A 27,629-nucleotide genomic window follows, 5' to 3' on the forward strand; every position below is an offset into this window, starting at 1 on the left:
CACCATTTGGGACTTAGTCTAAACGATATTCCCACACCTGGTCAAGAGCCCAAAAATAACTTTATATTTTTCAAAATCCAAATCCCGAACGGCGTATCATTTTCGTTTTGAATCACCGCTTTTGGGTTGTGGCCGTCGTTTGGGACTTTTCAAATAAATGTAAAAATGCAAATAAATGTTTTTTAAACCACTAGTGCCTAGTCGGTCTGCCGATTTTTAGAACAGTGAGAAATAATAAGAAAACCCGAATTCTTACCAATCTTGGGCTTGGGCCGGGCTCATAAAGTGGGTAAGGTGGCCCACAGCCCTATATATATATATATATTTGGTTTCTACTAGTGTAATAAGCTGGAAAAAAGCTTGGTTTCTTTAAAAGCTTAATTATATTATCTCGCGCAGGGGGATAATATTATTTGTTTCTGCGAAAACCCTAAAAAATTATAAAGATTTGATATTTGATCTTGGAATCTCAACGGATGGATGCTCAAAGAGCTTTACTTGATGAACTAATGGGTGCAGGTATGACTTTATCTTTTACTAAATTAACTTCTGTTTTGTTTCTATTTTAATTTAATCATTAGTTTTGGTTGTGTGTTTAAATTAATAGCTCGGAATCTGACGGATGAAGAGAAAAAAGGGTATAGGGAAATATGTTGGGATGATAGAGATGTTTGTGGATCTTATATGGTCCGGTTTTGCCCTCACGATTTGTTCGTCAACACCAGAAGTGATCTAGGTCAGTTACACTCTTTTTAATTACTTTTTCTTCAATTATTGAATTATAATTGTGTTTAATTAATTTCATTTGTTGGTGTGTCAGGACCTTGCCCTAAAATTCATGATCCCAAGCTCAAAGAGAGGTAAAATTCACAATATTCCTTCTTATTGCGAAATGGGTTTTATGGATTGACTCATTTTGGTTTTCTTCTTAGTTTCGAGAAGTCCCCTAGACACGATGCGCATGTGCCCAAGTTCGAAGCTGAGCTCGCACAGTTTTGCGAGAGATTGGTGGGTTTCATTCCATCTTGTTAAACGCTTCTCATTGTTACTTGGGTTATTAATGCTTATTACTCCTTTGCAGGTGATGGACTTAGACAGGAAAGTTAGGCGTGGTCGGAATCGCCTAGCGCAGGAGGTTGAAGTACCACCAGCTGCTCCAGCTTTAGGTGAGAAATCTGAGCAGCTAACCATTTTGGAAGAAAAGATAAAGAAACTGCTAGAGCAAGTCGAAACTCTCGGCGAAGCAGGCAAAGTTGATGAAGCTGAGGCACTCATGAGGAAGGTGCTGCGGCAATTACCAACTCCTTTACATTTTCTTTTGGGAATACTTATGACCTTTTTTTTTAATTTTTTTTTTTACAGGTTGACATGTTAAATGTGGAGAAGACGGCCTTGACTCTACCTCAGAATGATAAACTCTTGCTCACTCAGGAAAAGAAGATGGCACTCTGCGAGATCTGTGGCTCTTTCCTTGTGGCAAATGATGCTGCAGAGAGGACACAGTCTCATGTGACAGGAAAACAACATATTGGGTATGGTATGGTCCGCGATTTCATCAGTGAACATAAGGTAAATGGTTTCTCTACATGCAGAGTTCGGCGTCATCCAAATGGGTCATATATAACTTGAAATATGTTTTGCAGACAGCTAAAGAGAAAGCAAGGGAAGAGGAAAGACTTGCAAGGGAAAAGGAAGCAGAAGAACGTAAAAAGCAAAGGGAGAAGGAAACTAATGACAGAGCTAGAAGTAGTTCAGTGGAGAGAGATAGGCATCATGAGCGAGATCACGATCGCCACCGAGAACGTGACTGGGAACGTGAAAGGGTTCGTGAGAGGAGTGGCAGAGGAAGCCGTGATTGGAAGAACAACAACTACAGGAATGGAAGGGACTGGGGGAGGGACAGGCATCGTGATCGCAATGGGAGCATAGATATGACACGGGAAAGAGGTCGTGGGAGGAGCAGGTCACGATCCCCTGTTAGGCATGGTCACAGGAGGTTATCAAAAAGCCCAGTGCGCCCGTATTAGGGCGGAAGTAACTATTCGACTGAGCTTGGGATAAAATATGAGGTAGCTTTCTATCTGACACTTCAGAACTGTGATTATCTGGAATCCCCAAGTGAAAATGTCTTCATTAGTAAAGCTTTTTTCTGTCATTTCACAGCTCTGTTGAGACTAGTACTGTACTACCATCACTCTGTCAATCAATATTGAGGTAGGTATTTTTATGTTGCTGTAACATCTCAGTATCTAGTTAAGGTCTGACATGAAGTTAAATTTCTGTTTTATGCATTGTTTGTGAACGTCTGTTGGGTGTGTGCATATTACTTATTGTCGAGTAATTAGGATGACAGATCCCTTAAATTAACTTGAGTGAAGCTGCTTGAGGGAGATGATGATCGTTCTCAACGATTCAAGGTAACATATGAATTTCACAACTTCATATCCAAAGCTGTGGATCAAAGTCTTTGAGTCATATCCATGCAAATTGAACAAACCTTACTTGTATGCATCACATAGGATATTAGGGTTTCAATAAGTTAATCCTGACAATTATCTGCCACTGGAAGCGTGGTTTAAATGGCAGAATATGCAACGAGTTGACAACTTATAATATCCTGACGTTAGCCAATAGGGGTACATGATATTCATGCACACACATTTCTTTTATCCTGTTGTGCCTTTTGTAACCTTAAGCTCATCGAGTCGTAGGTGGCAACACTTTTCTTTTTCTTGTAGTGAACTAATTAAGGGGAAGGATAGCTAGCCATCCCAAATAAACACCCCAACCCAAAAGTATTCCTACCCACTGAAATAATGGCTGACTTTTTTGTGGATACGATCTCCCCACCATGGAGATCTTCCACACACAAAATCAGCTCATTTGAACATGCACAGCCATGTCAAAGGATGTGTTCAAGTTTTAGGGTTTACCAAGGGTCCACGATTTTTCAGTTTGCAACACTTTTTGACAAGGTTAGACTTATTCGAATGAGTGGATTTCCGTGTGCAAGATCTCTATAGTGGGGAGATCATATCCACAAGAAATCAGCCGGTAATTCCTTCTCTAGTACACTTTTGGATTGGGGTGTCCAGCAGGGATGGCTAGCTGTTCAGCCCCTATTATATATTTGTGTGTAAACACCATTTACTAAACCAAAAATGATGATATACTGGGGGAAAAACTTACATATGACTTTACTTGTCTTCAACTATCAGTACATTTAACGCGTCACATGTGTAAAATTACAAAAGTGATGACTAGATTTAAATATAATTTCATTTATAATATGAAGTAATAGACATTATTTACAGGTGGCTGATGTAATATCTGGAAATCACTGCTCACAAAAGTTGTTGGAATTAGAGTTAGACACTGGGCTAATTTGTATGAAAAGATAAGTACCAAGTTAATGGTGTGATCATCATTCAGTATAAATGTCTTTGAATGTATCGTAATGCAGGTCCCAATTTAACTCTCTTTCCTTGTGCAACATCTATCTTCAGTGTTGGTAAAGGCATGGAATACTTATTGTGACAGAAAACAAAGTAGGCGCTCTGAGCTTGCCATGATTTGAAGGTTGGAGTATTTAATCTGTTAAGATATATCATGCCAGAGGGCTTCTTTTTCTCGTTTACTGAGAGATGAAATATTCATATAATGCGGAGCAAGTTGCTCTAGGAGCATATGACAAGTAATGGTCCACTAGACTTTGATATTTGCTATTTCCTTCGAAAACTTACTAGTTACTACTAATCTCAAAAATAACCCGAGTTTCTACTTGTCCCAAGATTGGCATTATAGTTTTTTGCTATACAGCAGTGTATGTTGTCTTGGGGGATTAGTTTCTGTATTGGCTGCCTCAGTTTCTCGTTAACTTCCCAACAGGTCAAATTTTCCAAATTTTGTGCTGGAAATTACAGCGCTAGCGTTGCAGATGAAATGAATCTCCAATAGAGTGAAAGCTGTGCATCACCAACCGTTTTGATATGACAGGGTTTACTACATCAGCAGAGGCAAACTTAAGGTGAATCCTTAGGCTTAGAGAATCAAGTGACACCTGTTTGGATATGGTCTGCTGCCCCCACAGAAAATTCTGCAGAACATCTCGAATAGACTGGGTAACTTTCGTATTATGAATCCACCATTTAGCTGAGCACTGCCATGTAGGCATGTAGCTTATTATTGTTATTAAAATTGCTTTTTAAATACAGCTCATAGAATTATCAGAAATTCTGACCTCTGGTCGTAATCAAGAGTCATTATTATTGTTGGGAGCAAACTGAAACTTTGATCGTAATCAAGTGTGGTTAGGAGTTTGAACTCCAGCGCTTTTGTATAGCTGTTGCAAGTAGTAAATATTAGTGAGAGGATGAAATAGGCATTACGGTCGGGAGTTTACTGATCTTACTTTAATAATCCTTCAGCTGATTTGGAAAGTTTATACTTGGGTTTTTGTAGTTATTCTATAAATTGAAGTTTATCTGTACTCTGGGAATCACTCTGGCAAATTCCTCAAATCGGTATTGCAACAATCCGCTTTTTAAATCCCCACTATCAAGAGTTGTAAATTGTGTCAGAGGTTTCAAAACGAGTTATCTGCTTGCCAAATTCGTCACAATTTGGTTTTACAATATAACTGTCATTATTCTCGAGGATCGACTTAAAAAAGCAGATAGAAAATTAAAACAAAAGCCATTCCTGTAGGAGCAGGAGCAAAATGGGGGTCATCTTTCACCGAATTGATCCTCCACTTTGACTGTACAGAATATGTGGAGCTCAGCCTCTGGTTTTCTGAACTGAATCGGACCACACTCGTCCCATTTCAAATATAACCCGTCCGGGTTTTTTTGTTAAGAAAAATCTGAAAAACTATAGAAGTATCTAATGTTTGGGCTGAGTCAATTCGGCTGGGTTGAGTAAAACCACCGAGTTGTACCAATTTTTTCAACAAAGTTACGCTTGAATCACTGACTTTACCAATTTCTAATTTGAATAATTGAATTGGGGAAACCTGTTTTGTGTTGAACAGGGGAGAGCTGTCTCCAGTTCAAACTTCAAACACTGCTACTCCTTAAAATGTTGTTTGCTAGAAATCTAGAATCGCCTATTACATCATTTACATGTGGTAAAATTTCACTGTTCGATAAGTACAGTACAGTCTCATTTCTTAGTCACGTGCCCCAAGGTCTGTGCATTTGAATTGGCCATTTCTCATTTTGCGGCTTCGAGGCGTTTGACGGCAGTTTTGTAGGCTTATTACATTTTTCCATCTGTTACATTTTTTAACAAAAAGATGTTAAATGCCTTGCCAATGAATAAACAAATGAGGAGCACAAACAAATTGAAACCCCAGTTCTTGTATCCGATAAATTTCAATTTGTTTTTAAACGAATAACATCTTATGGTTTCAAGCCTCTTCAAAAAATGATTTAGTGTAAAAGACATTGCAAGTTCTTCCTAAACCTGCAAGATGGATTTTTCTTCAAGTGTACATGTTCCTTGAATGGTAAATAATTAAATATTGTTCCCTGGACAGCACATATTATCAGCTACAGTCTCCATTCTAGTACAAACAAACAAATACTCTACAATTCCATGTATCATATTCTGAGTGTATAGTTTACAGACGATATTTCCACTACACAACTTGAAACTCAGACTGGACACCTGAGGTTGCCCGCCTATACTAATGTCTTTATCTTAACCAGAGATCACACAGAGTTTACAACTGTATTATGTTTCCTGTAACTCCTGATTTGATAACATGTCCTTATGTACATATTTCTGTATGAAGTGAATTAGTAATGAATTTTTTTTGCAAAATAACAGAAAAGAAAAAAGAGAAGGTAGAAAAGGGGAAGGCCTCTATCGATTGACGAACCTCTTAATTATTCATTTCATTTATACACGAGAATCCAACTTCCAGTTACATTTGAAGCAGATTGTTCACCGTTACAGTAACAGAGTTTGTCCGCTGCAACTCCTGCAAAGTTTGAACATGTCTTATTAGGTGTGCCTCAAACAGTCACCTAAAAATCTTGCTGGGCACAATAGAAAATTTGCCTTTGTTTGGGGACCCCTCTCGCATCTCTCTGTTTCTAAGAAACTTCTTCCCACAGAACAGAACTTTGACTAATATGGCAGCATCTGTGCAAGTACACATATACTTCTGTGAACATATACTTTTTTTTTTTTTTTTTTTGGGTGTTACCTACATGAATCTAGCGAAGACAAAATAAATCTCCAAGTAATCAATTCTTGAATATCTTTTACCTCGTCAAGTTGTGTGAAAGAATGAAAGCTTCACAGCTTCCTATCCTTTGCAAACCCTCCTATCCAAATTTGCTGATTTTCTAAATTTCTGTGAGGATGATTTCTATGTAGGGATATCTCTCACAACAAATGAGTCTAATTTTTTTTTTGATCGGTAAAGTATAACTTTATTAATATAATTAAAGATAGGTACATAAGGATGAGATATCCTCCAAATGAGTCTAATTCATCAAGCAGGTCAAATGTTGGCACCGGAGGTTCATGGGAGATGAAGTCAACACAAACACTCTTAGACCTGCTCTTTTAGAGTTTAATTTTGATACGTCTGTTTTCCTACTTTAACTTGGTTTGGCAAGAGGGGCAAAGAGACATTCCAGTAATCAATTCTTGAATACTACATGAATCTAGCGAAGACAAAATAAATCTCCAAGTAATCAATTCTTGAATATCTTTTACCTCGTCAAGTTGTGTGAAAGAATGAAAGCTTCACAGCTTCTTATCCTTTGCAAACCCTCCTATCCAAATTTGCTGATTTTCTGAATTTCTGTGAGGATGATTTCTATGTAGGGATATCTCTCACAACAAATGAGTCTAATTTTTTTTCTTGATCGGTAAAGTATAACTTTATTAATATAATTAAAGATAGGTACATAAGGATGAGATATCCTCCAAATGAGTCTAATTCATCAAGCAGGTCAAATGTTGGCACCGGAGGTTCATGGGAGATGAAGTCAACACAAACACTCTTAGACCTGCTCTTTTAGAGTTTAATTTTGATACAACGTCTGTTTTCCTACTTTAACTTGGTTTGGCAAGAGGGGCAAAGAGACATTCCAGTAAAGAGATACTTTATTTCCCACCTCGTGGCACAATATCCTGTATTTGGGAAATGACCAGATTTGGGAAGAAACCGGATATGGAAATAAAACTCTAACTAAAAATACCTGGAAAATTATTTCGTCCGGAATGTTGGGCAGCACCTCTCGTACAGTATCTGCCATGGAAAGGATATTTGATATGTTGTCATTCACAGATGGCGGTGCATTTCTGAAACGCAAACCACCATTTCTCCCAGTAAATCTCAAAGCAGTTGCTGCTGGAGTAGGAACTGAGGAACCTGGGACAGTCGGAGGGTGTGTCATAGGCCAAAGGCTCCATGGAGCATCTTCAAGAGCAGTTTGAGCATAAGTTTCACCCACAGAAGCAAGCTGTCTCATCATCATTTGTACTCTGCCCAACCCAACTGATGTAATTGCATTAGATGGACCAGCACCATCAAGACCCTGGCTTGTCCAGGGATGTGTCCACCTTGAATCCAGCCCAGCCCCTCTACAACACAGAAAAAAAGGGATGCAATAGCTTGTAATAGGAATTTGAGTAAAATACAATGGCCTCAATAGTAGGATGCAAGGAACAAAACCTCCAAGGCATACTCTCCGAAGGGGTCTGTATCTGGTCAGGGAATGCTCCTACAGGCAGGCCTTGGCCAGGTGATAGTGTGCGGTCCAATCCAGAACCTCTTTGATGAGCAAGTTGATCATCAGTTAACACCTCTCCAGGATGAGGAAGCGGGCTACTTTCACTACTCGCAAAAAGTGGTCTTCGGCAAGTCGGGCATGAGTAGATCTCACTTAGACCCTGATCCAACCTGACACAGTAACCTCAACATCAATGGAGAGGAATTCGTGCAGAAGTGCAATAAAAAAATAAAAGAAAAAGATGGTGGCAATTGATATTTACAAGATTCTACACATGTTTCTGTTTGTATTTTTGTGTTGGTAGGAAATAAACCATCTGACGCAGGAACAAAAGAAGATGATGTCATGCATTTTTGCATGTTTAGACTTTGGAGTGTCCTAATTAATTAACTATTAAACAAAAGAAGAAGAGAGGAGTGTCCTAACTAATTACTTCATTCAGTTTGTTTGTATTTCCAATCCAATTATTTCTTTCTCCACTCAAAATCTCAGACATTGGTTTCAACGAAAAGCCCCTAAACAGGATGTTTGGATCATTAGATCAAGTTAATCTGGCAATGTATAGTGAAATGCCAACAAAATGTAATAGAGACAAATTGTAATGTAAAAAGCAGAAGAGCAAAAGTAACAGCATTAGTTCCAATACACGAGAAGGATGCAGATCATACCAAGACCTCAAACAAGCTAGATGGAAGAGGTGATTACAAGACAGTTTCTTAGCCTTGGCCATTGGTTCCTGATATTCTCACAATACATCACTTTGTCAGAGACATGAAAAGCTACTCTATACTGTAGAAATTTAAAAAAAAAAAAAAAAAATGTAAGGAAAGAGGGGGGCCTACCCTACAAATAGCACATTCATCATCATACGCTTCCAACTCTTTTGATGTGGCGTCAGGAAGTGCCCCATGAAGAGTACGTAAAGCTCTAGTCAATTTGATAAATCCTCTGACTCTCTTTATGATAGCACTGCCCAAAGCCTGTTCGTTACGCACGCCAGTTAGGACTTGATAAGAATTTATTAAAAAAATGTCTCTGTATTGCAACCATTAATAGGTTTAATCATTTAAGATTGGTTTTGGAGAGAAGCTCCATTGGAATTTTAACGGTCTTCCTCTCTTATCCTCTTTTATTTATCATCTAAAGCAAAATTTTCAGATCTAAGAGCTTCTATTCTCCCTTCTACTTAGACCTTCGCATTTTCCACAATTATCCAAACTTTCAAATTTTAGAGTTACAATCAAAAGATGGAGACCAACCGTTCCTTCTTGGTGTTGGTAGGTTGGTTCAGAGCTTCTCAAATTGAGCTCTAGTGTCGGATCAGATCACCTCTTTGAAAGATCTAGAGATCCAACCTCTTAGTCGGGATTATCAAGCTCTAGATTGAACTTTCTTGCAAACCGTACCCGATATATGCGTGTTGCTGATGACTATGGGTTGGTGCAGCAGTGGTAAAGCCTTCTACTTTAGGCTGGAAACGCATCTTTGATGAGTACTTTGGAAGTTTGAGCTTTTGAGGCTAACCCAACAAGGAAGCAACATGAAGTTACATATAAATTTCCTCTTTGTTAGTTTGCTAGTTTAATAAGTTGTACACTCAAAGCCACTTAGTTGTCTGTGGACTAATAGTGAAAATAGAGCTGTTGGAGAGAATATGATGTTCAATGGATCTCCATTGCATCTAGTCATAGCCCCAAACTTGTTATTAATCAATGGCTTGTGTATTCATCTCTCAGGTGCTCCAAGAGCTGTAAATCTTAAGGTGGTGGGGTTGTTTTCTGCACAAAGAGATTAATTAGTATGTAGGTTGTTCAGGTTTATTTTCTGGTTTTGTTGCTTGTGTTCTACAAGTAAATCCCCTATATGGCGTAATAAAAACTCCAAGTGGAGAATAGTTCTTTTTGTTAGGTTTGAAGCTTAAAGAGGGAACAGAGCTTAAAGTTATGTAACCATAGTTGGTATATGATCTCAGTGCTATTGTCTTTTCAGAATAATTGCCAGTAGGGTGTCTGCCGTCTACCCAACACCAAACTTTGTTAGGATAAGATAAACAATGCATAAGAATAGATACCCGGATATTTAGGAATATGACTGCATCCACAAGATGGAACGCCATGCCATGAAGCCACCATACATTAAAGTGATGACAAAGTGCCATCAACAAGGTCATTATGTCCAAGAAAAAACCAACATTCCGAATAAGTGTTCCCTTCCACTCCCACAGAGAACCTACAGGAAAACCAGAATAGAATGAAATACGAACTACTGCAAATAAAACATAGTAATTAAAAGCATCAGCTGAAACCAAGCGACCATATTCATTCTGTTCTAGAATGTTCTACTAAGAGTGAGGCCATGGATTTTAGTAGAGTATCAAAAACTATATGGCGAGGCACAAATCTCGAAAGCAAACTACAATGATACAACACCAAGTCCGGGTTAATTGGATGAAACCGTAAGTCTAGGACTAAACCATTGCCCTACTACTGCTAGCTAGCCGTACAATTAGCGCAGAGTTAAAAGGATTCTCAATAATCACAAGAGAATGTTGAAGACATAAAAATAAGCTCATGAGCTGATATAATTTTTATAATACTAGTATATAGCCTGTGCCCACAGCACTGTTTCAAATTAGACCCAAAAAACCCCAACCAACCAAATGATAAAAGCCCAACCCACAAAGCAACCATTGTTGACCAAATCAACAATGATCCAGTACTCTTTCAAATTAACATTTTAAACTGCACATACTCTATAAAACTTTGGATATGCCATGTCATAACTTGTAACTTGTGAGAAGGATTTGTAGCCGCTGGATGGGGCCCTGTGGGCCCCACACCAAACTTTTTTATTAGATAGACTTTAATAATATTTGTAAGGACCATTTTATTCTATTACTTTTGAGGTGTTACTCGAGGGTTGTGATATAGCATTATCCAATTTAATCCCCAATCAACCCCTGATTAACCTATTAATCCCTAATGGCTTCTAGGCTCATTAGCAACCAAAACTGACTTCAATAGCATGCAGATAGCTCCATATTCTTTTCCAAGGCCTGTTAAAATATTAAGATTCACATCTCTCAATTTTTGGTCGATAAGCACTTCACCGCTTGAACAAGCCTTTGTGATAGTGCTGCCCATTGTTATACCACTGAAGCACCTTATCAATCCAAGATCCAAAAATTGATATCCATCTTCCAAATAACCCATTCTCAGTTAAGAAATGTTTCCAAAATCCTAAGAAATGTTTGTATGACACAACAGTTCAAGATTGATAACACTCAAAATCCAAGAAATGATCCGATATTTATGGAAAAACAGTAAAAAGGCAAGTCGATGAATGGCTGACTGCTCAATAAAAGTAGGTTATAGAGCCAAAGCAACAAATGTTCTACACTAGGTTTTCCTGTAAATAGATTCGAGCATTGATTAACTGCATACGTGGCTTTCCACAAAATATGCCATTAGCATGTGCAGGAACATTTGCCACACCAAGTTCTTCGCTGTCAGCAGATGTCACAGAAAGCTCAAGGAAGTAAATTATTAGCCATTCTATCACTCAACACTAGACAACTCAACGCCTTTTTTTCTGTTTTGTCCTCAAGTACTCTATTCTATGAGAGCATAGATTATTGCATGCTATGGCTTACTTATGCCAAAATTTCTTATACATGCATTTGGGAAGTGACTCAATGCCTATACAGAACCAATCCACTCAACACTTGACATTTTTGTATTCATTATTTTCTGTATCAAACTGAAATCTACCATTCTATAAATAAAGAGGTGAAAACAACAGAGACGAGAAACACTGTAAATAGAGTATTAACCCTTCTCATTAACTGAGTGCAAGAAATAGAGATAGTGAACTTTCAAGAGATACCTGCTGCTAATTTATCAAACAGATGGGATCTTTCACAACTTGTGTTGCTTTCTGCGGAATGACGGAGCCACATATCAAGGAGCTGGAATCCATGGACCATAATAGCCTACAGAGTGCACAAGTCTTAGTGTGGCCAATGTATATTGGGTCCCCAAATAAAGCTTCAAGACATAAAGCTGGTATGAAGATTTTATTTATTGCAAGAATTACCTGCAGCGTCTCAAAAGCAATACTGAGAGGCTCAAAGAATAACAGGAGAAACATAGTTGAACCCAAAGATCTGTATATAAGCATACATATTCTTATCCTGTAGACCATCAACATAAAGCTAAAGTCATATCAAGCCAGCGGAATTCAACCAATTATTTCACTTCTGAATTTTTTGTATGAGGAAAGAAAGTTACCAATATATAATTTTTTGTTCCTACACTATTGTCAATTGTGTAGGAAAGATGGTGAATCTGTAAATCATGTTTTGTTGGGGTGTCATTTTTCTTGGAACATTTGGTCTTCTTTCCATTTAGAGTCTTGTATTTATTGGGTGAGTCCTGGGCGAGTGGTGGATTCGTTGAAGGGTTGGGGTCATGGTCCTTTTACCTCATCAGGCAATCGTCTTTGGAGCTTATTACCATTTGCTATTCTGTGGGGTATTTGGATTGAGCGAAATCGTCGACACTTTGAAGGCGTTTCCGCATCTAAGCAGGAGATTATCATATCTATTAAGGCTCTATTATTTCAGTGGTCTAAGATTTTTAAAGAGTTTAGGAGTATCCCTTTTGAGTATTTTGTGGTGAGATGGGATAGACTTTTGTATTTAGAAGTAGAATAATTTGTAGTTCTCGGGTTAGCCTCCTGTAGCTATGTTTTTAGTTTTATGTTGTTTCTTTGTAATAGTAGGGCTTTCTCGGCCTACTTTCTTTTCATATTTAATGAGATTTCATCTTTACCAAGCAAAATATATATATATATATGTAATTTCACTAGAAAGTGCTACAGACTACAAAATTCACAGGTGACATTTGTTAACTCACCACCAAGTACCAACTGTCAATATTGTCCTCGCTTGGCCACAAAATGGCCCAACCTCAAAGCTTGCCTAATTATGGGTGGGGGTTTTCTCAAAAGGCCTCAACACTAGTAAGTGGTAGAACTTACAATTTATCCAGGATCTAAGATGGCTTCCCATCAGAGGTGGGACTAAACTCCCATCAAGTACCACAATTCCACAACCTTAGGAGCGAGCCACCCTCGGTTTTGATACCAAATTAGTAACAATCCACCAAGTATGTGAGACCAAATTCCCCTCCCGAATATCACAACATCTTTTCCTTGAATTCATGGATTCACAACTAGGAATCTTGGAGATCTCACAGTTTAGAGATCACAAAAATTTCTGGATTAATTTCCAACATGTTAAGGTATACCTGAAATAATGCCATATAATTTGGGCCCGAACCCCGTGACACAGGACACCATCCCTACCAGTATATGGCATTGTGTCTTGTGGAAATCATCAAAACTATAGGGAAGAATATGGTAGATTAGGTCGCTAGTTGCCTATAGATTGAAATAAAAGCTCTATATAGACCCTTGATGGGAATTGATCCCATGACCACCAGGCCCAACTCCCGACTCTAATTCATACAAATAAACAAAGTTTATGTTTGTTTAACAATGAAGCCACATCCCAAATAAGACTGGAAACCAAGGCCTTTTCTTCAATATTTTCCTCTACAAAAACTTTCAAACCATTTGCATCCTTGTCTCATATTTGACTTCAATGGAGTCATTCGTTTCTTCAATATGTGGAAGATCAGTGTTATATATAAGGAAAGAGTAAACAGCACAATGTAGGACGACCTGTCATACTAACGAGATAGGCATCAAAGACACTAATCCAACTAATTAAAACAAAAAAATAAACTAGTACCACAAAAGACAATTAGATTTCATGAAACAGACAGCAAATTACTTTCTACTAAGTCGTATAGTATGATCAAATATATATTTAAAGAAAGATCATCACTTGCAAACATTTGTGTATAGTAAGTAAAAGTCATGAAGTAATACCAGAAGACATCGATGGACAAAACAAATAATAGCACCGAAAAAACTCGAAAATATGTCCATGGAGTTGCAGAAGGAGATGCATTCAACCGTTCAAGGCGATCTCTAGCCAATGCTTGAAACATCTGTGAATGAGGTGCAGTTAATGGTAATGATGGATAGGAAACTATTCATGTTGTTTGCAATCTGCATAAAACCAGAAACAATCCAAACGTACTGAAGTAACGAATGCATACCTTTAAGGTGCAAAGAACTGTTAACCAACTTGTCCAAGTCACAGCTTGAAAGATTGTCGGTGGCAATATCAATGGAAGAAAAGCACCCTGTTTAGCATGGATATATTTAGGCACTAAATACTACTGAAGCGCACTGGGAATGAAGTACCTTCAGAATTAGCAGCATAACAAAAATCTCTCTCACTCACAATATGTGTCTCTGCATTTTCGGACTCCAAACTTCTTCCAATCTTAAAAGGGGGTTTTGATTTACCAAGTACATCACCTTTCCAACGAAGGACAAAATCGATATTGTAGTGGTACTTGGAACATCCCCAATTAGAGCAAGTCTAGTATTTATGAAAACTGAAAAAGCAACTTATGTCTAGGCAATTATCAGTTGAAGAAAAAGATTTTATCTAGAGAACCATGTCTAAGCTTGATTACAAGGTTTGCTATATCAAAGGTTGGGATCACCAAACTCAGCCAATGCCAGCATATTGTGTTCTATCACAAAGACCTTGCTACCATCGCACTCGATCACAGATATCTAGCAACAGCCTTTGTCAAATTATCTTTATAATGGAACATCATTTTATGTCAAAATTCATCCACATGTTTTAGTTCTACCAGCTACCAGCAAATGCAGTATGCTACTGTTGTAAAGTAGTTGCAGCCGAAAGTTCCAATGGGTGTAGCAAATAACATGACCAGGAATGCAGGACGCACAAATGCAGAAGCAACTACTTAAAGTAGATTTTACTAAATAATGGCTTGTTACATGAAAAGCATATTACAAAGCCTGAATTCCTGGTCATACTACTGACACATATATGTTCATGATTAACAAGCACACATTGGTAAAAAGAGAAAGACATGATGCAATGTTGATAAAAATTTCCTACTGCTGACTAGGTATGAAATATTAAATCTATAGTTGGATAGATAAGAACAATAATTACCTTGTATACAAGATAGTTTATAAGGCGTTCCAGCACTTTTCGAGACTCCGTTTGATTTAGTTTCACAAAAAATATAGCCTGCATGTAACAAGCAGAAGAAAGATACATTAATCAATGTTCAAGCAATGTCAATTAAAACAAAACAATGATCACTTTAACAATGAAAATAATTTGTCTCACCAATATAGCCTTGTATAGTTGTATGCATGTTTAATTATTTATTTAATAATTTTTAACTGCCAGGCCTTAATACTTTGCTAGAGAAAAATGAGGCAAACATGAACGTTTCAAAAACGGAAACATTTTGGAGAATTTGTTGGTGAGAGATGGGGAGGGATAGACCGATAGAGCCACATTCTCTGACGGCCACATTGTGTACACATTCAAGGAAAATGTGGACTTGAAAGATGATTTAAAAGGTGATTTTTTGTGGACATTATCTCCTCGCCATGGAGAACACACTCCCCAAAAATCAGCACATTCTAAGAAGTCTAACCTTGTCAAAACTTGTTATGAAATCATAAAATTGTGGACTGTTAGATAAAAGTTTAAAATTGGGCACGATGTTTTGCATGGTTAGACATATCCACATGAGATGATTTTCTATGAGGATGATCTCCATGTTGGGGAGATCATATCCACAAAAAATTAGCCCTTAATTCATTTTGGAATCAAGGTGAAATTGGTCCCACAAGTTAAATAGATGAAAACGTTTGTGGGCCTAGTACAATGGGCATAGAACAGTCTCTAGGTCGTATCACTAACTTCAGATTTAGTTTTGAGAACTAGCTTCAGATTTCATGAAGATTGACTCACACAAACTCACATAGAAAAATTACATACATACTTATGAACGATAGTTGGAGTAGAAGAAAAGCACCACATACAGGAAGCCGCTTTCCTCGAAAAAAGGATACCATTGTAAAGTAACTAAGCAAGCTAACGTTCCGATCTAAACTTATAAACAAAGTCATGAATTTATTTTTAATTATGTATTTTGAGCTACCAAAAATTAGGATGAAAGACGATAGATTACCTTTAAACACAAAATCATAAAGATAAATACATTGAGAACAAAATTCGCCAGCAAAGCAATTGTAACGTGAGAACCCAATAGTAGATCGAGTACATGGCTAGCATTCCCTGAATGAATGACATTCTCAGCAATCGAGCCATCCAAGTTGAATTTCTCCAATGATACTACCGTCCACAATTGAAGCCCTACAAGACTTGCCACTGTACAAAGTGCAGAGATAGGTAATAAATACAACCCCATATCGAAGCCCTACAACTTGTTAGTTGTATGCATTACACACACAACCTCATCAGCTGCAATCACAAATCAGACCTTCAAAACAACATAATTTATTAATCAATCAGACAACAAACAACAAACTCAAATCATGGATTAACAATTCAATCAATCAACTAATTCTAGATAAAATTGTGACTGGAATTCATATAATTAACAAAAAAATTAAAAAAAAAAAAATACGTACCGGTTTTGGGCTGAGGAGAAAAGATTGGTCTTCTCTCTTTTTATATACGAGATTTTGGGGGACACGTGATTTATTTATTTATATAGCAGAAGATGTCGCTATATTTCACCATATATTTCGTTTATGCCGATATATTTCTTCAGTTGAAACTTTGAGACATACTTTGTCTTTATCTTTATTAAATTAGTACGATTTCAGCGTGAGACCAAGGCAAGGTCGTATTCTTTTCACACCACATCTCATATTACTACTTTTTTTTTTTTTTTCCCATCTCATATTACTACTTACTAGTTCATATTATATAGTTATGGCTCCACGAACCCATCTTGCTGATACGTGGTGCAACTTTTAACACCGTTTACACGCCCAAATTTCTCCATCCATGTCTAGTGCATAAAACCGATCTTTGTAGTATATCATATCAATAATAAAGTTGCACTCAGTACCTAAAAAAGTTCATGCGCTGTGGTCAGACTGTCAGACCTGTATAATAATGCCAACTTGTAACGACGATGATCACAAGTTACAGTAACTACATACTTGGGGTGGTCAAATATGGGGTTCACATACTCTAATTGCCGAAATAACATGATGAAGTTCAAGAAATGTAGAAAACCCTTACCGCACGAGGAAGAAGTCCATTTGCTCTACGTTTGGCATTAATACCAACATCTAAAGACTCGGCTAGCCTCCCTAGCTTCAAGGCTCCCTGAAAATTGGCATACAATATAGGACTGGGTAGAAATAATTACATAACTAATAGAAAAACTTAAATCCAAATATCATTCCAAGTTGACCGTTGGAGAAGACCACATTGGTTCCCTGTTTTGCAAAATAAGTGGCCCATGCATTTTTCTCTGCAGTGATACATGTCTTCTCTATTCAAAACTAACATCCTCTCCTTATTACCAATCCAGGAATCCATCTGCCCAATAGATAATAAAAGGCACTCAATAGATTAAGATCACAGTTAAGTTTATGGAGGGTGATCGACTAGGTTGCTAAATATTGAGTTAGCAGAAAAACTACCTTAGGGTGAGTTGTGAGTAAAGGGATTCTCGCATCTCGAACTCTATAACAACATCCATCAATTTGAGTTGTTCCGTTTTTGCAATATGACCAGGATACCATTGCCAAAATGTCCATTTTACTAATCATACAACTCAATAATAGTTTATAAAAAAAGGGTTATACTGAAATACTCCCCACCAATGCAATTAGTGATTCCCCCAATTTACGGTCAAATGTAGTCCAATTAACTTTTTTCGTCATTTTGACCAGTCAAAACTAAATTAACTTGATATTTTTAAAATTGATTTTTTTCCTGTGGCCCATCATAATAATATAAATAATAAATTTCTAAAAAATATGGGTCCCACAAACACTAAGACCTAACTTCATTTTTTTTTAAAAACAAATGTTCCCTATTTTTTTAATAAGTGAATAAAAACGAAAAAAATGAAATGATTAGAAAACAATAAAACAAAAAATAAGTGAGGCTCACAATACAAAAAAAATATTTTTTTTTTGTTTTGTGGGCCACATGAAAATTTAAAAAAATATCAAATAACCGCAAATTAAAAAATATATATATTAATTTTTGGTTGAGAATAAAATTGGATTTTTTTTTCACTTTCTTTGTGAGGCCCCATTGGATTGGAATAATAAAAAAAGGGGTTATTTAGGCGAAAACAATGAGTGGGTCACACAAACACTAAATTTTTTTTCTTGTAGGCCCCATCATAATAATAAAAAAAATCTCTAAACAATGTGGGTCACACAAACACTAAGTCCTCACTTCATTTTTTTTATTTTTTATTATTTTGTAGGACCCACAAAAAAACAAATATTTTCAATTTTTTTAATAAGTGAATAAAAATGAAATCATTTTTTTTAATAATTTTGTGGGGTCTACAAAATAATAAAAAATGGAAAAGTAAAAGGGTATCAATGTCATTTAATGTGTTTTGACTGGTAAAATGATGGAAAAAGTTAGTAGACTGTGTTTGACCGTCAATTTGGGAGGGATCACTAATTCAAGTTATAAAGGAGGGGGGGTTAATCCTAATTGCAACTACTGGTGGGGGGAAAAGATTCAAGACCACGTACGCCTTATAAAATGTACCTGAATAGGACACAACGATTTCATCCAGCGGTAGAACTCCACGTCCAAATCAAGTCAATCACTTGCAAAATAAAACTTAGGAAACAATTATGGAACCTTGCCGCATTAAAGCCTAAAACTGAATCAATTTTGGTATATGAAAATACTAAAATTTCTCTCACAGATTGCACAAACCCTAAATTTTGCATGAGTTTTTCTCTTATGATATTACAAACCCTACAACATTGATGGATATTCATAGTCATAATTTGCACAAGTTGCATAACTCAAACATACATATCAATTTACTAGGTAATCCAAACATCATGGCTGCGTCATTGGAAGAGGAGCCATCTATGTTGCACAGACGCGGCGATTCGATTATATCTCAAAAATATAGGACGCGGACGCAACAAAGGACGCGGAAATTAATTAGTATTTTATAATTTTATTTTATATAAATTGAACATTAAAAACTAAATTAAATGTATCAACAATCATAAATTCGAAACTATTAAAGATAAATAGCCACAAAATTAAGTTTAATATTTCATAATTAAAATTTAAAAACATGTCATAAGTCTTAATAAAACAAAAAATGAAAAAAAATTAGTTTTTTAATATTATTTTGATTTATTTTTTATTTTTTTGGGTCAAAATCTGCGTCCTAACTATGTCGACCCGCGTCCAGTTTAGTTGACTGCGTCCGTGTCCGACCCGTGTTCGACTCGGACACAGCCTATGGGTTAGTGCGTCCGTGCTTTAAAGGGAGCCATCATTATCTCGGTTTATTAAACTACATCCAATAGTGAATAATTTGTGTGAAGTTACACTATATGAAGATATAGCTAACTCTAGGTTCTCCATAATTGTTGCCAATATATATGAATAAGACGATACTAAATTCGGAAGCATACAACGAGACTCTCGAAGATGAATGTGTCATGTCGACTGTATTTTTATTTTTGTATGTTTTGTTAACTTTGTCGAACGTGCAAGCATGTGCGGCTTCGTATATTGGGATATTGAAGGAGTTGCTTGATGGTCTTTCGTATAAAAGCAAAGGGTATCAATATTGAAGGATTAAGGATCAAGCTTGATGGTCTTTCAAAATATCAAAAACACAAAAATACCAAAGAAGACCGTAATCAATGTTGACTTAATTCCAAAGCTTTTAAGGATCAAGTATTCTTGTCACGATTAGGCAAACTATTTTTTTTACACTATTCCATTTGTTTTGATTTTAGTTCGGGGTTATCTAAAATTTTACACCCCCATTGATCAAACCATCTTTTGATTAGTTCGGGGTTATCTAAAGATCAAACCATCTTGTTGTTAAAGAGGACCCACAAGAGTGACTCTCAAATGACACCGCCGAGCAAGTGTGACCAATTTCTTCTCATCTTGATGTAAATGATGAAGTGTCTAAGGCGGCATCCATACTCTAACCTATTTTTTACAAGTAGATTAAGTATGACTGGAAATGCCACAAATGATAAGAACATAAGAGTGGAGGACACCGTGGTTTTGGTTAGGATGAAAAATAGTGAAGTGAAGCAAAACTCTCAAAAAATATAAAATTTTGTTCAATGATGTATGAGTCGTATATAGCGACAAAGGGGGAAATTGAGTGAACTGTGTCAGAAACAACAAGCGTGGGGTGGAAGATATGGATTCTTGTCTTAACTTGTGTATTGACTTATCGGGTTGCATTGCTAAATCTCTTGACCCGGATTTTAGAACTCCATTTGAAGTATTGATTGAAGAGTTTGGACTTGGGAGACTGAAAACAAAATAGAAGAAGAAAGTCCAGCCCAGGTAATTATTTATAGGCGCTCTATTATTGATATGTTTATATTAGATTTCGTACCTGTTCAGAACGGGTGCCCTTTTTATGTATTTTTTATTATATTTGAATTATAATAAAATTGATTTACTAAAATACATATAACCTGTTAATGAAAATAGTTAGAAAACATATTAACTTTTCAATTAACATAATTTCTAATCATGTTGTAAGAACTTTATTATTTTTTAGGCTATATTAGAAAAGTTATAAAATGAACTTGGAAATTAGCTCATTTCATGCACTCATTCCATAAAACTAATGATAGAAGAACAAAGCAATTGAAAATTAGCTACCTTGAGCTAATTATGTGCAGTGATTCCAGTTTAATAGACACGCAATTTCCTTAAATCAGCCCTATAGATTATGTAATAACCATCTCACCAATAGTAACCACTTAATACTTAAACTCAGTGTGAACCAAGAAAGCGCTTTCACTTACCAATCCATATTCACCCCGTCTTGAGATAAAATTACGTCAGACGCATTTTGTACATAATTACGCACGTCAGACACATTGCACAGAGATTACATATTAGTTTTAATATAAGTTTCAATTGTTTGTTTGTTGTTGAGTTACATTGCTCTCTTTAATCTCATGCTCCATAACACTACTATTCCTAATATATCTGCATTCCCATATTAAAGAATGGATTAATCGAGTGAGCGGAGCTGAACGATTTTGGTAGAAGAGGGGGCTGTGGACAAAAACCAACTTGGTTGGTTTATGCCTATCTGTCCTCAACTTTATTCTCATTTTTTTTTTCGCCTCCAATATCCTTTCTCCTTCACCCATCTCTCTCTCCCCCACAGCTCCGCTCACTCCCCATTGCCACGCAGTATACTAGTAATTAAATAAAACAACTTATAAAGTATTAACCGTCCCTCGCTACATCTATAGAATCTTTTCTCATGTTTGGCAGCAAAGATTTACCCTGCCTTAGTTTCTCCCTAATCCGTGAGCGGAACGAACATTTTGGGAGAAGGGGGGGGGGTTATGTGGACAAAACCAACTGCCTTAGTTTCTCCACTCCTCCTTCTCCAATCTTCCTCTCCCACAGTAGATGTATTAACAATTTTGTAGATGTATAAACAAATAAAAACTAGTGTGACTCAGAAATTTTACCAATGGGCCGGCCCACATTGAAGATTACTTGTTAAACACAACAAAACCACCACCTGACTGACCACCTTAAACACTCTCTGCTACACTCTCTCTACTGCTGCCAATAAAATCTCTCCACAATTCCTTACAACCAGCCATTTATGACTCATATATATATATATGCATTAAAAAACAAACAAAGAGCTGACTCTTCTACTCTCACTTTCCTTTTTTTTTTTCACTATATTTACTGGTACATTTTTTTTTTCTCTTTATTTATATTTTTCATTCATAATAACAATCTTATTTGTTCCGTACTAGCTAGGGTTACTATGTTTCAAGTAATGCCAACTTTTTTGTCTACTAACATACTCTCATTTATTTACTGATACTAAAAAAAATCTCTGTTTTAGGACATTCTTAAATATTAAAAAAAAAACAATGGTCAACTTTTCTGGTGCAAGCAGCAGTGACATGGTAAACACCTTCCCCATCGATCATCAACAAAAACTCCTATATTTGTTTGGTGATAATATTTTGAGTGTCTTGTTCTAGGCAAGTACATCAGCAGTTCCTTCTGCTAGCTATAGTTTGATTCGTCACTTTGTTGAGATGGGGTACCCTGAGTACATGGTGGCGAAAGCCATTGAGGAGAATGGTATGTATGATATATATATATATAGCCCACATTGTTACTTTACTTAGTTAAATTGGTTTGGCTCTGTTTTTTTTTTTTGTATGGTTTTGTTATATTTATGTAGGAGAACATGACGAAGAGCGAATACTTGATGCCCTTTTGACTTACAAGGTGAGCTAATACCACTCGATTATATATTACAGATCGATTTATATGATGTTTGTATTAGTTTTCTGAGATTCTATGCATGGCCAAGCCTTTATGTGTATTTGGCTTTGAATGTGTTTATTATGGTTATGAGTCTAAGACTCTTGAAAAGGACTTTTTTATTCTAGGTAGTGTGTTCTTTACCAATATTATAAGTGGTCATGAATTTAAATGTATTCTATGGTATGTTTGCTCTTGTAATGTGAAATGGTTTTTCTTTTGATTTGTAACTTTTTGACCAGTGCAGGCTCATAATGACTACCCCTCACAAAAGGAACCTGTTTATGCTCTATCATCTTCAGAAAATGAGAATGATCCTTGGGATGATATGTCAGATTTGGAAAGTTGTCTAGGTGACGAGGTAGTTATTTACATTGAATGCTTGTGCCATCATGAAATCATGTTTTGAACGCATAAACTGCTTTTATTTGTTTTGGGCATTGTAAGTATGTTAGGAAATAATACAAAGTTACACACTCTGATATTTTGGTGTAAGGTATTCTCATAGTTTTTGAGACGTATACACCTTTGACTCTTTGTATACTTGGCGGAATGGAAAGCATGCATTTCAACTTTATAGCAGCAATTATAAAATCATAGTACAGCGCTCATACATAGTAATGTGTTTAGTTTACGCTAACATTTGTACTTGATATAATCGCTTCACAGAAAACTTTCAAAATTTATTATGATAGTGAAATTCTTATTTGTATATAGTAATTAAAATGTAAAAACCCTTAACTTAGTGCTCCTGCCTTTCTGAACTTTGATGCTAGTATTAATGCATATACAGCCTGATGACTGTTCTATTGTAAGGGTGCAAGGCATCAATAATGTGGGAGGATTCTGACCTTTGCTCACCTTGAGAAGTGAATGCACTAATTGGAGGCATTTGATATATAGAGAAAAGTGGATTTACTGGAAGAAGTTGTAATCTATCTTTCAGTATAGACTTATCATCATCCAATCACATGAAATTAGAGCTCTGAATGTCAACATATATGCGAAGAACAAGTAAATTCTGATTGATTGTGTTTATGGCTGCTTGCAGCTGGCCACCCACTCATGTAGGTTAAGCCCTTTACAGTGAAACCTGTAGTTCATTTGATCAGACCATGAACTCTTTCTTTTAACTAACTGATTTTGTGCCAGGAGGATGGAGATCTGCCAGACAAGGAGAAAAAATTGTTACACTTAGTTGATATGGATTTCCATGTAGACGAGGCTTCTTCTGCCATTGATGTGTGTGGTGGGTATACAAAACCTATGTTGTGTTTTGTGTTCCTACTTGTATGATAGAGATTTTAGACACTTAGTGTTTTATCGTTTTATATAAGCCAATTTTTAAGATTTCTCCCAAATAATGTGACCAGCATTTGGGAATGTATTTGAGTGTATGAGGTGGATATCAGTTGCCTGACTTCTAGAGGCCCAAAAGACATATCTTGGCTTGTATGAAATACCTTGTGTTAGGATGTGCTTTGTCATGTGTCCCTGTTTTCATGGCCAAATTCTGAAAGGTTCATTTCCATATTAAAAAATGGTTGAACTTTTGAGTTTTTCTTACGAATCCAAACTCTTATTTTATTTCATTTTTTACCACAATAAATAGTTCAAACTTTCCTCAGGGCTTGTATGAAATACCCCTCTTGTATTAGGATGTTATTGTTATATGTCCCTGTTTCATGGCCAAAATCCTGAAAGGGTTATTTACACATTAAAATAGACATTGCACTTTTGAGTTTTTTCTTATAGAACTAGACTCTTATTTTTTTTTCTCCCCGCAATAAATAGTTCGAACTATCTTAACAATTATGCTATCACTATAGACACTCTTGTTTCCAGTCATGCTCAAGCAATATGCCATGCCTCTTTATAGTTAAAACATTTATTCTGTGTGTCCATCTTATTTTAGAAGCAAAAAGATAAATCTATGTAGGTCCTGACTAATAATTAATGTCCAAAGCCTCTTTTGGTCGAATTTTCTAGAGGTCTGTGACTACCCGGATTTGGACTCGAAAAAAAGAGTTATGGCATGTAAACTCACCCTTTAAGGATTCACCAAGTCTTCTTCTTTATACTCCAAAAACAAGTTTTCATTAATTATCATGCTCCTCCATCCATGCATGATGCTACGATGAATATCAGCATGCTAAAACAAGAAATTTCCATGTCACCTTGATGAGGATGAAACTCATCGATCCCATGTTCTTTCTGTTAGATGTCCATGCCTTTGAACTGCATAAATCTACTTAATAATGAATAGTTATGCTATATTTAGAATCTGTGAACTGCTTGATATGAATTCACTGTCACTTTATCCAAGTCTTAAAGTAACTACTGCAACTATATAGCTGTTTCCTTTCCTTTCACTTATATTGTCAAATTTTATGTATTTTGCAGGTCCTGATACCTCAATTACAGACCTAATAGATTATATATGTGCTGCTCGAATGTCAAAGAGAAGTGACTTTCCTCTACGAGAATTGCCTCATCCACTTCCTGACTATAATGAGGTTTGTTTGTTAGACTTTGTAATTGTGTATAATATGTATGTTTCTTTCCAATAACCTCTGCATCACTGCTTTCTTTCCAAACTAAAAGCTCACCTCTGTGATAATATTTTTTATGTTCGTCTGTTAGATGGTGCAGGGAGTAATTTTTTTTCTTCCTGACTCCCTATTTTCTTTTCTTTTTACTGTTTCTGTTATAATTTTCCTGTTCATCATCCGCTTCCTGATGATGATGATGAGATGCATTTTTGTGTATGATATGGATGTATACGCTTTCTAAATAACCTATCTATAGCTGCTTTTCTTTCATAACTGATCGTCAAATATCCCTATCATCTATTCCTTTCTGCTAGATGGTGCATGGAGTGATTTTGTTGCTCATAACTTTTTCATTTTTGTTTTACTGTTCTGTTACAGATGAGTCCTGGTTACCGTGGCTGTCCTTCTACATTCAAGAAAAGGAAACAACTCTTTAATGCCGAGGAGAGAGTGGAAAGGAAAGCAGGAATTGGAAGAAGACAGCAAAAAGAATCTGGGAAGAATCATAAGAGAGTATGGGTAGAAGAAGACCAAGTTCATATCCCCAAGCACATGATCGGGTTTGGGGTTCCAAATGAGCCAAGATTAATGGTTCAGCGGAAGCTCCCGGAGGCAGCAATTGGACCACCTTACTTTTATTTTGAAAATGTGGCTTGTGCTCCAAAAGGGGTTTGGAGCACCATTTCTCGCTTCCTTTATGAAGTTGAGCCTGAGTTTGTCGACTCACTTCATTTTTGCCCAGCTGCAAGGAAGAGAGGGTATGTTCACAACCTTCCAATCTGCGATAGATTCCCTCTCAAACCAATTCCTCCCCTTACGATTCAGGCGGCCTTACCACTGACTAAAAAATGGTGGCCTTCTTGGGACCGTAGAGATAAGTTCACATGCTTGCGTACTTGTATTGGAAGTGCAAAACTTACAGAAAGGATTAAAGAAGCTCTTGAATGCTGCAATGGCGACCCCCCTCTTGAGACTCAAAAGTATGTTCTTTATCAGTGCAGAAAATGGAACTTGGTGTGGACTGGGAAGAACAAAGCAGCACCTCTTGAGCCTGATGAGAAAGAGATGCTTATGGGATATCCACAGAACCATACTAGGGGAGCGAGTCGAACTGAGAGATATAAAACCCTTGGCAACTCTTTTCAGGTTCGCACTCTCTTTCCAGCTTCTGTCTTCTCCTTCTAGTTTTCAATTATGTAGATTTTATTATTATTATTATTATTATTATTATTTTTTGGCAAATGGCTAGGGGTTTGGAAAGCCCCAGACTCTATAAAATTTAAGATCTCATATATATTTTTGTTAATATCCACCTCAACAATCACATTCTTTTCTATCCAGAGGACATAGTATGCAAGTATGTTCATCAGTTTCCTTACACATCTTTGTATGCATGAAAGCAGTTTTCTTAAAATGTTGCATATCATGTTTAATCGATGCACAACTAGATTCCAACAGTACGAGATTGGCTTCAGATCTGTATCCTTCTCTTGTTTCTCTAACTCCAGATTTCATGGACAGTAGCATACTCCATTGCCCTCCAGATCTCCGGATGTAGTGTCTCCTCTGCACTTTCTTGGGATATAGTACCAATCAGAATTGGACCCCTTAACCTGAGAAGACAATCCCATTGATATCTTTACAACAGAACAAACAAGTGCGACAAATTAACATTACAATTTCCTACATTGTGACCCTGTAGCTCTTGAACTGAGTTATCCACAACAATCATTTGCTCTTGAATAACAGCTACAACCTGAGGCTCAATACAAGCTGGGGCTTTGGCATATCAGCTGCATTCCTTGTTTAGAAATTTCAATTCTCACTATCACTTTGAACATGCTTAAATTTCCAAGTTTGAAGCAACCTTATTTGGGCATTTAGTTGTCCCATACCCAAATCTGTTGCAGTTGGTGGCAGGAAGCTAGTTTCCAAGGACACCCACATCTACCTCATTACTACCAATTTTCAACTTGAGAGAATAAGGAAACTTGTAATTTATTGCTATCCTAACACAAATTCTGCAAAGGACATTCTCTTCTTCTGAGATGTAACCTTGTCGATGCACAGAGGGTCACATAGTTCTTTACTTAGCAATATAAGATATAGCATATAATGTCCATAACTCTTTACCTAGCTACATACATATCTGTTGCAGGTTGATACAGTGGCTTACCATTTTTCGGTTTTGAAGAGAATGTTCCCCAATGGCATCACTGTCCTGTCTCTCTTTACTGGGATTGGAGGTGCTGAGATTGCACTTCACCGACTGGGTATTCCGTTAAAGGCTGTCGTGTCTGTAGAAGTATCAGAAGTCAGCCGCAGCATTTTTCGGAGTTGGTGGGAACAGACCAACCAGACGGGTGATCTCATCGAACTTGAAGATGTGCAACTGCTGAGTGTAGATAAGTTGCAGATCTATATCTCTTCTTTTGGTGGATTTGACTTGGTTGTTGGAGGTAGTCCTTGTAACAATCTGACAGGTAGCAACATCCACCATAGAGATGGGCTGAATGGGGAGCACTCGGTTCTTTTCTTTGAATTCTACCGAATCCTAGACACAGTCAAGTGCATGATGGCGAGCAACCTATAAGTCAAAGGTAGACACTAGTTTTAAGATAAACCCAACAGTTTCATCTCATTTTGTAATATATTATAGGCTCTGATCTTTTATACGAGATAATATTAGAGGGAGCTTGTTAATTAAAGAGAACAGAGGATTCAATTTTGGTATTCCCCAAGAGCCTTTTTGGTTTTGCCAGATAAGATGCAGTTTCTATTAAATATAAGGTCTAA

The 27,629-nt window shown here is 36.7% G+C and overlaps 3 protein-coding genes across 30 annotated transcripts; 2 read left to right on the forward strand and 1 right to left on the reverse strand.

Annotated features, from left to right (window-relative positions):
- Positions 1–329: 329 nt before the first annotated feature.
- LOC147513007 (LUC7 N terminus domain-containing protein) lies at positions 330–4,282 on the forward strand. 20 transcript variants are annotated; one of them, XR_015215175.1, is made up of 11 exons: positions 338–519; positions 608–736; positions 821–860; positions 933–1,008; positions 1,082–1,282; positions 1,363–1,569; positions 1,644–2,069; positions 2,164–2,214; positions 2,346–2,417; positions 3,315–3,694; positions 3,792–4,282. XR_015215175.1 is itself a non-coding variant. In XM_086595997.1 (8 exons), the coding sequence occupies exons 1-7, from the start codon at positions 477–479 to the stop codon at positions 2,025–2,027; spliced, it is 1,080 nt and encodes a 359-aa protein (XP_086452123.1). In that variant the 5' UTR covers positions 338–476; the 3' UTR covers positions 2,028–2,069; positions 3,315–4,282. The 20 variants fall into 20 exon arrangements, 3 of the variants coding, with proteins under 3 accessions (XP_086452124.1, XP_086452123.1, XP_086452125.1); XR_015215178.1 differs by having other exon boundaries at positions 3,889–4,282; XR_015215181.1 differs by having other exon boundaries at positions 3,315–3,579; positions 3,889–4,282.
- Positions 4,283–4,956: 674 nt separating this feature from the next.
- On the reverse strand, positions 4,957–16,464 carry LOC147513008 (E3 ubiquitin protein ligase RIN2-like). 6 transcript variants are annotated; one of them, XM_086595995.1, is made up of 14 exons: positions 16,383–16,430; positions 15,920–16,231; positions 14,884–14,961; positions 13,943–14,029; positions 13,710–13,831; positions 11,850–11,946; positions 11,640–11,745; positions 9,826–9,983; positions 8,597–8,734; positions 8,423–8,490; positions 7,697–7,924; positions 7,221–7,605; positions 5,885–5,986; positions 4,957–5,273 (listed from the first exon to the last, which is right to left on the reverse strand). In XM_086595995.1, exons 2-13 carry the CDS (start codon positions 16,157–16,159, stop codon positions 5,930–5,932), a joined length of 1,764 nt encoding a protein of 587 aa, XP_086452121.1. In that variant the 5' UTR covers positions 16,160–16,231; positions 16,383–16,430; the 3' UTR covers positions 4,957–5,273; positions 5,885–5,929. The 6 variants fall into 6 exon arrangements, with proteins under 6 accessions (XP_086452121.1, XP_086452120.1, XP_086452117.1 ...); XM_086595994.1 differs by lacking the exon at positions 16,383–16,430 and having other exon boundaries at positions 15,920–16,252; XM_086595991.1 differs by lacking the exon at positions 4,957–5,273 and having other exon boundaries at positions 5,565–5,986; positions 16,383–16,464.
- Positions 16,465–19,783: 3,319 nt separating this feature from the next.
- On the forward strand, positions 19,784–27,599 carry LOC147513009 (DNA (cytosine-5)-methyltransferase DRM2-like). 4 transcript variants are annotated; one of them, XM_086596002.1, is made up of 9 exons: positions 19,784–20,304; positions 21,851–21,914; positions 21,993–22,095; positions 22,199–22,245; positions 22,529–22,642; positions 23,434–23,530; positions 24,685–24,797; positions 25,212–25,979; positions 26,992–27,599. In XM_086596002.1, exons 2-9 carry the CDS (start codon positions 21,879–21,881, stop codon positions 27,424–27,426), a joined length of 1,713 nt encoding a protein of 570 aa, XP_086452128.1. In that variant the 5' UTR covers positions 19,784–20,304; positions 21,851–21,878; the 3' UTR covers positions 27,427–27,599. The 4 variants fall into 4 exon arrangements, with proteins under 4 accessions (XP_086452128.1, XP_086452127.1, XP_086452126.1 ...); XM_086596001.1 differs by lacking the exon at positions 19,784–20,304 and adding an exon at positions 21,616–21,690 and having other exon boundaries at positions 23,437–23,530; XM_086596000.1 differs by lacking the exon at positions 19,784–20,304 and adding an exon at positions 21,618–21,690.
- Positions 27,600–27,629: the final 30 nt, after the last annotated feature.

Source organism: Coptis chinensis, chromosome 3 (assembly GCF_015680905.1).
Source record: "Coptis chinensis isolate HL-2020 chromosome 3, ASM1568090v1, whole genome shotgun sequence".
Lineage (NCBI taxonomy): Eukaryota > Viridiplantae > Streptophyta > Magnoliopsida > Ranunculales > Ranunculaceae > Coptis > Coptis chinensis.

Bases quoted from the DNA above. Each gene is read 5' to 3' on its own strand.
- LOC147513007 (XM_086595998.1), top strand. From the start codon at position 477: ATGGATGCTCAAAGAGCTTTACTTGATGAACTAATGGGTGCAG. The intron at 861-932 runs GTAAAATTCACA...TTTTCTTCTTAG, and splicing joins GATCCCAAGCTCAAAGAGAG to TTTCGAGAAGTCCCCTAGAC. The intron at 1,283-1,362 runs GTGCTGCGGCAA...TTTTTTTTACAG, and splicing joins CTGAGGCACTCATGAGGAAG to GTTGACATGTTAAATGTGGA.
- LOC147513008 (XM_086595995.1), bottom strand. From the start codon at position 16,159: ATGGGGTTGTATTTATTACCTATCTCTGCACTTTGTACAGTGGCAAGT. The intron at 11,947-13,709 runs GTATTACTTCAT...GATGGTCTACAG, and splicing joins TTGTCCATCGATGTCTTCTG to GATAAGAATATGTATGCTTA. The intron at 11,746-11,849 runs GTAATTCTTGCA...TGCACTCTGTAG, and splicing joins TTGCTTTTGAGACGCTGCAG to GCTATTATGGTCCATGGATT.
- LOC147513009 (XM_086596002.1), top strand. From the start codon at position 21,879: ATGGTCAACTTTTCTGGTGCAAGCAGCAGTGACATG. The intron at 23,531-24,684 runs GTGGGTATACAA...TGTATTTTGCAG, and splicing joins TTCTGCCATTGATGTGTGTG to GTCCTGATACCTCAATTACA. The intron at 24,798-25,211 runs GTTTGTTTGTTA...GTTCTGTTACAG, and splicing joins CACTTCCTGACTATAATGAG to ATGAGTCCTGGTTACCGTGG.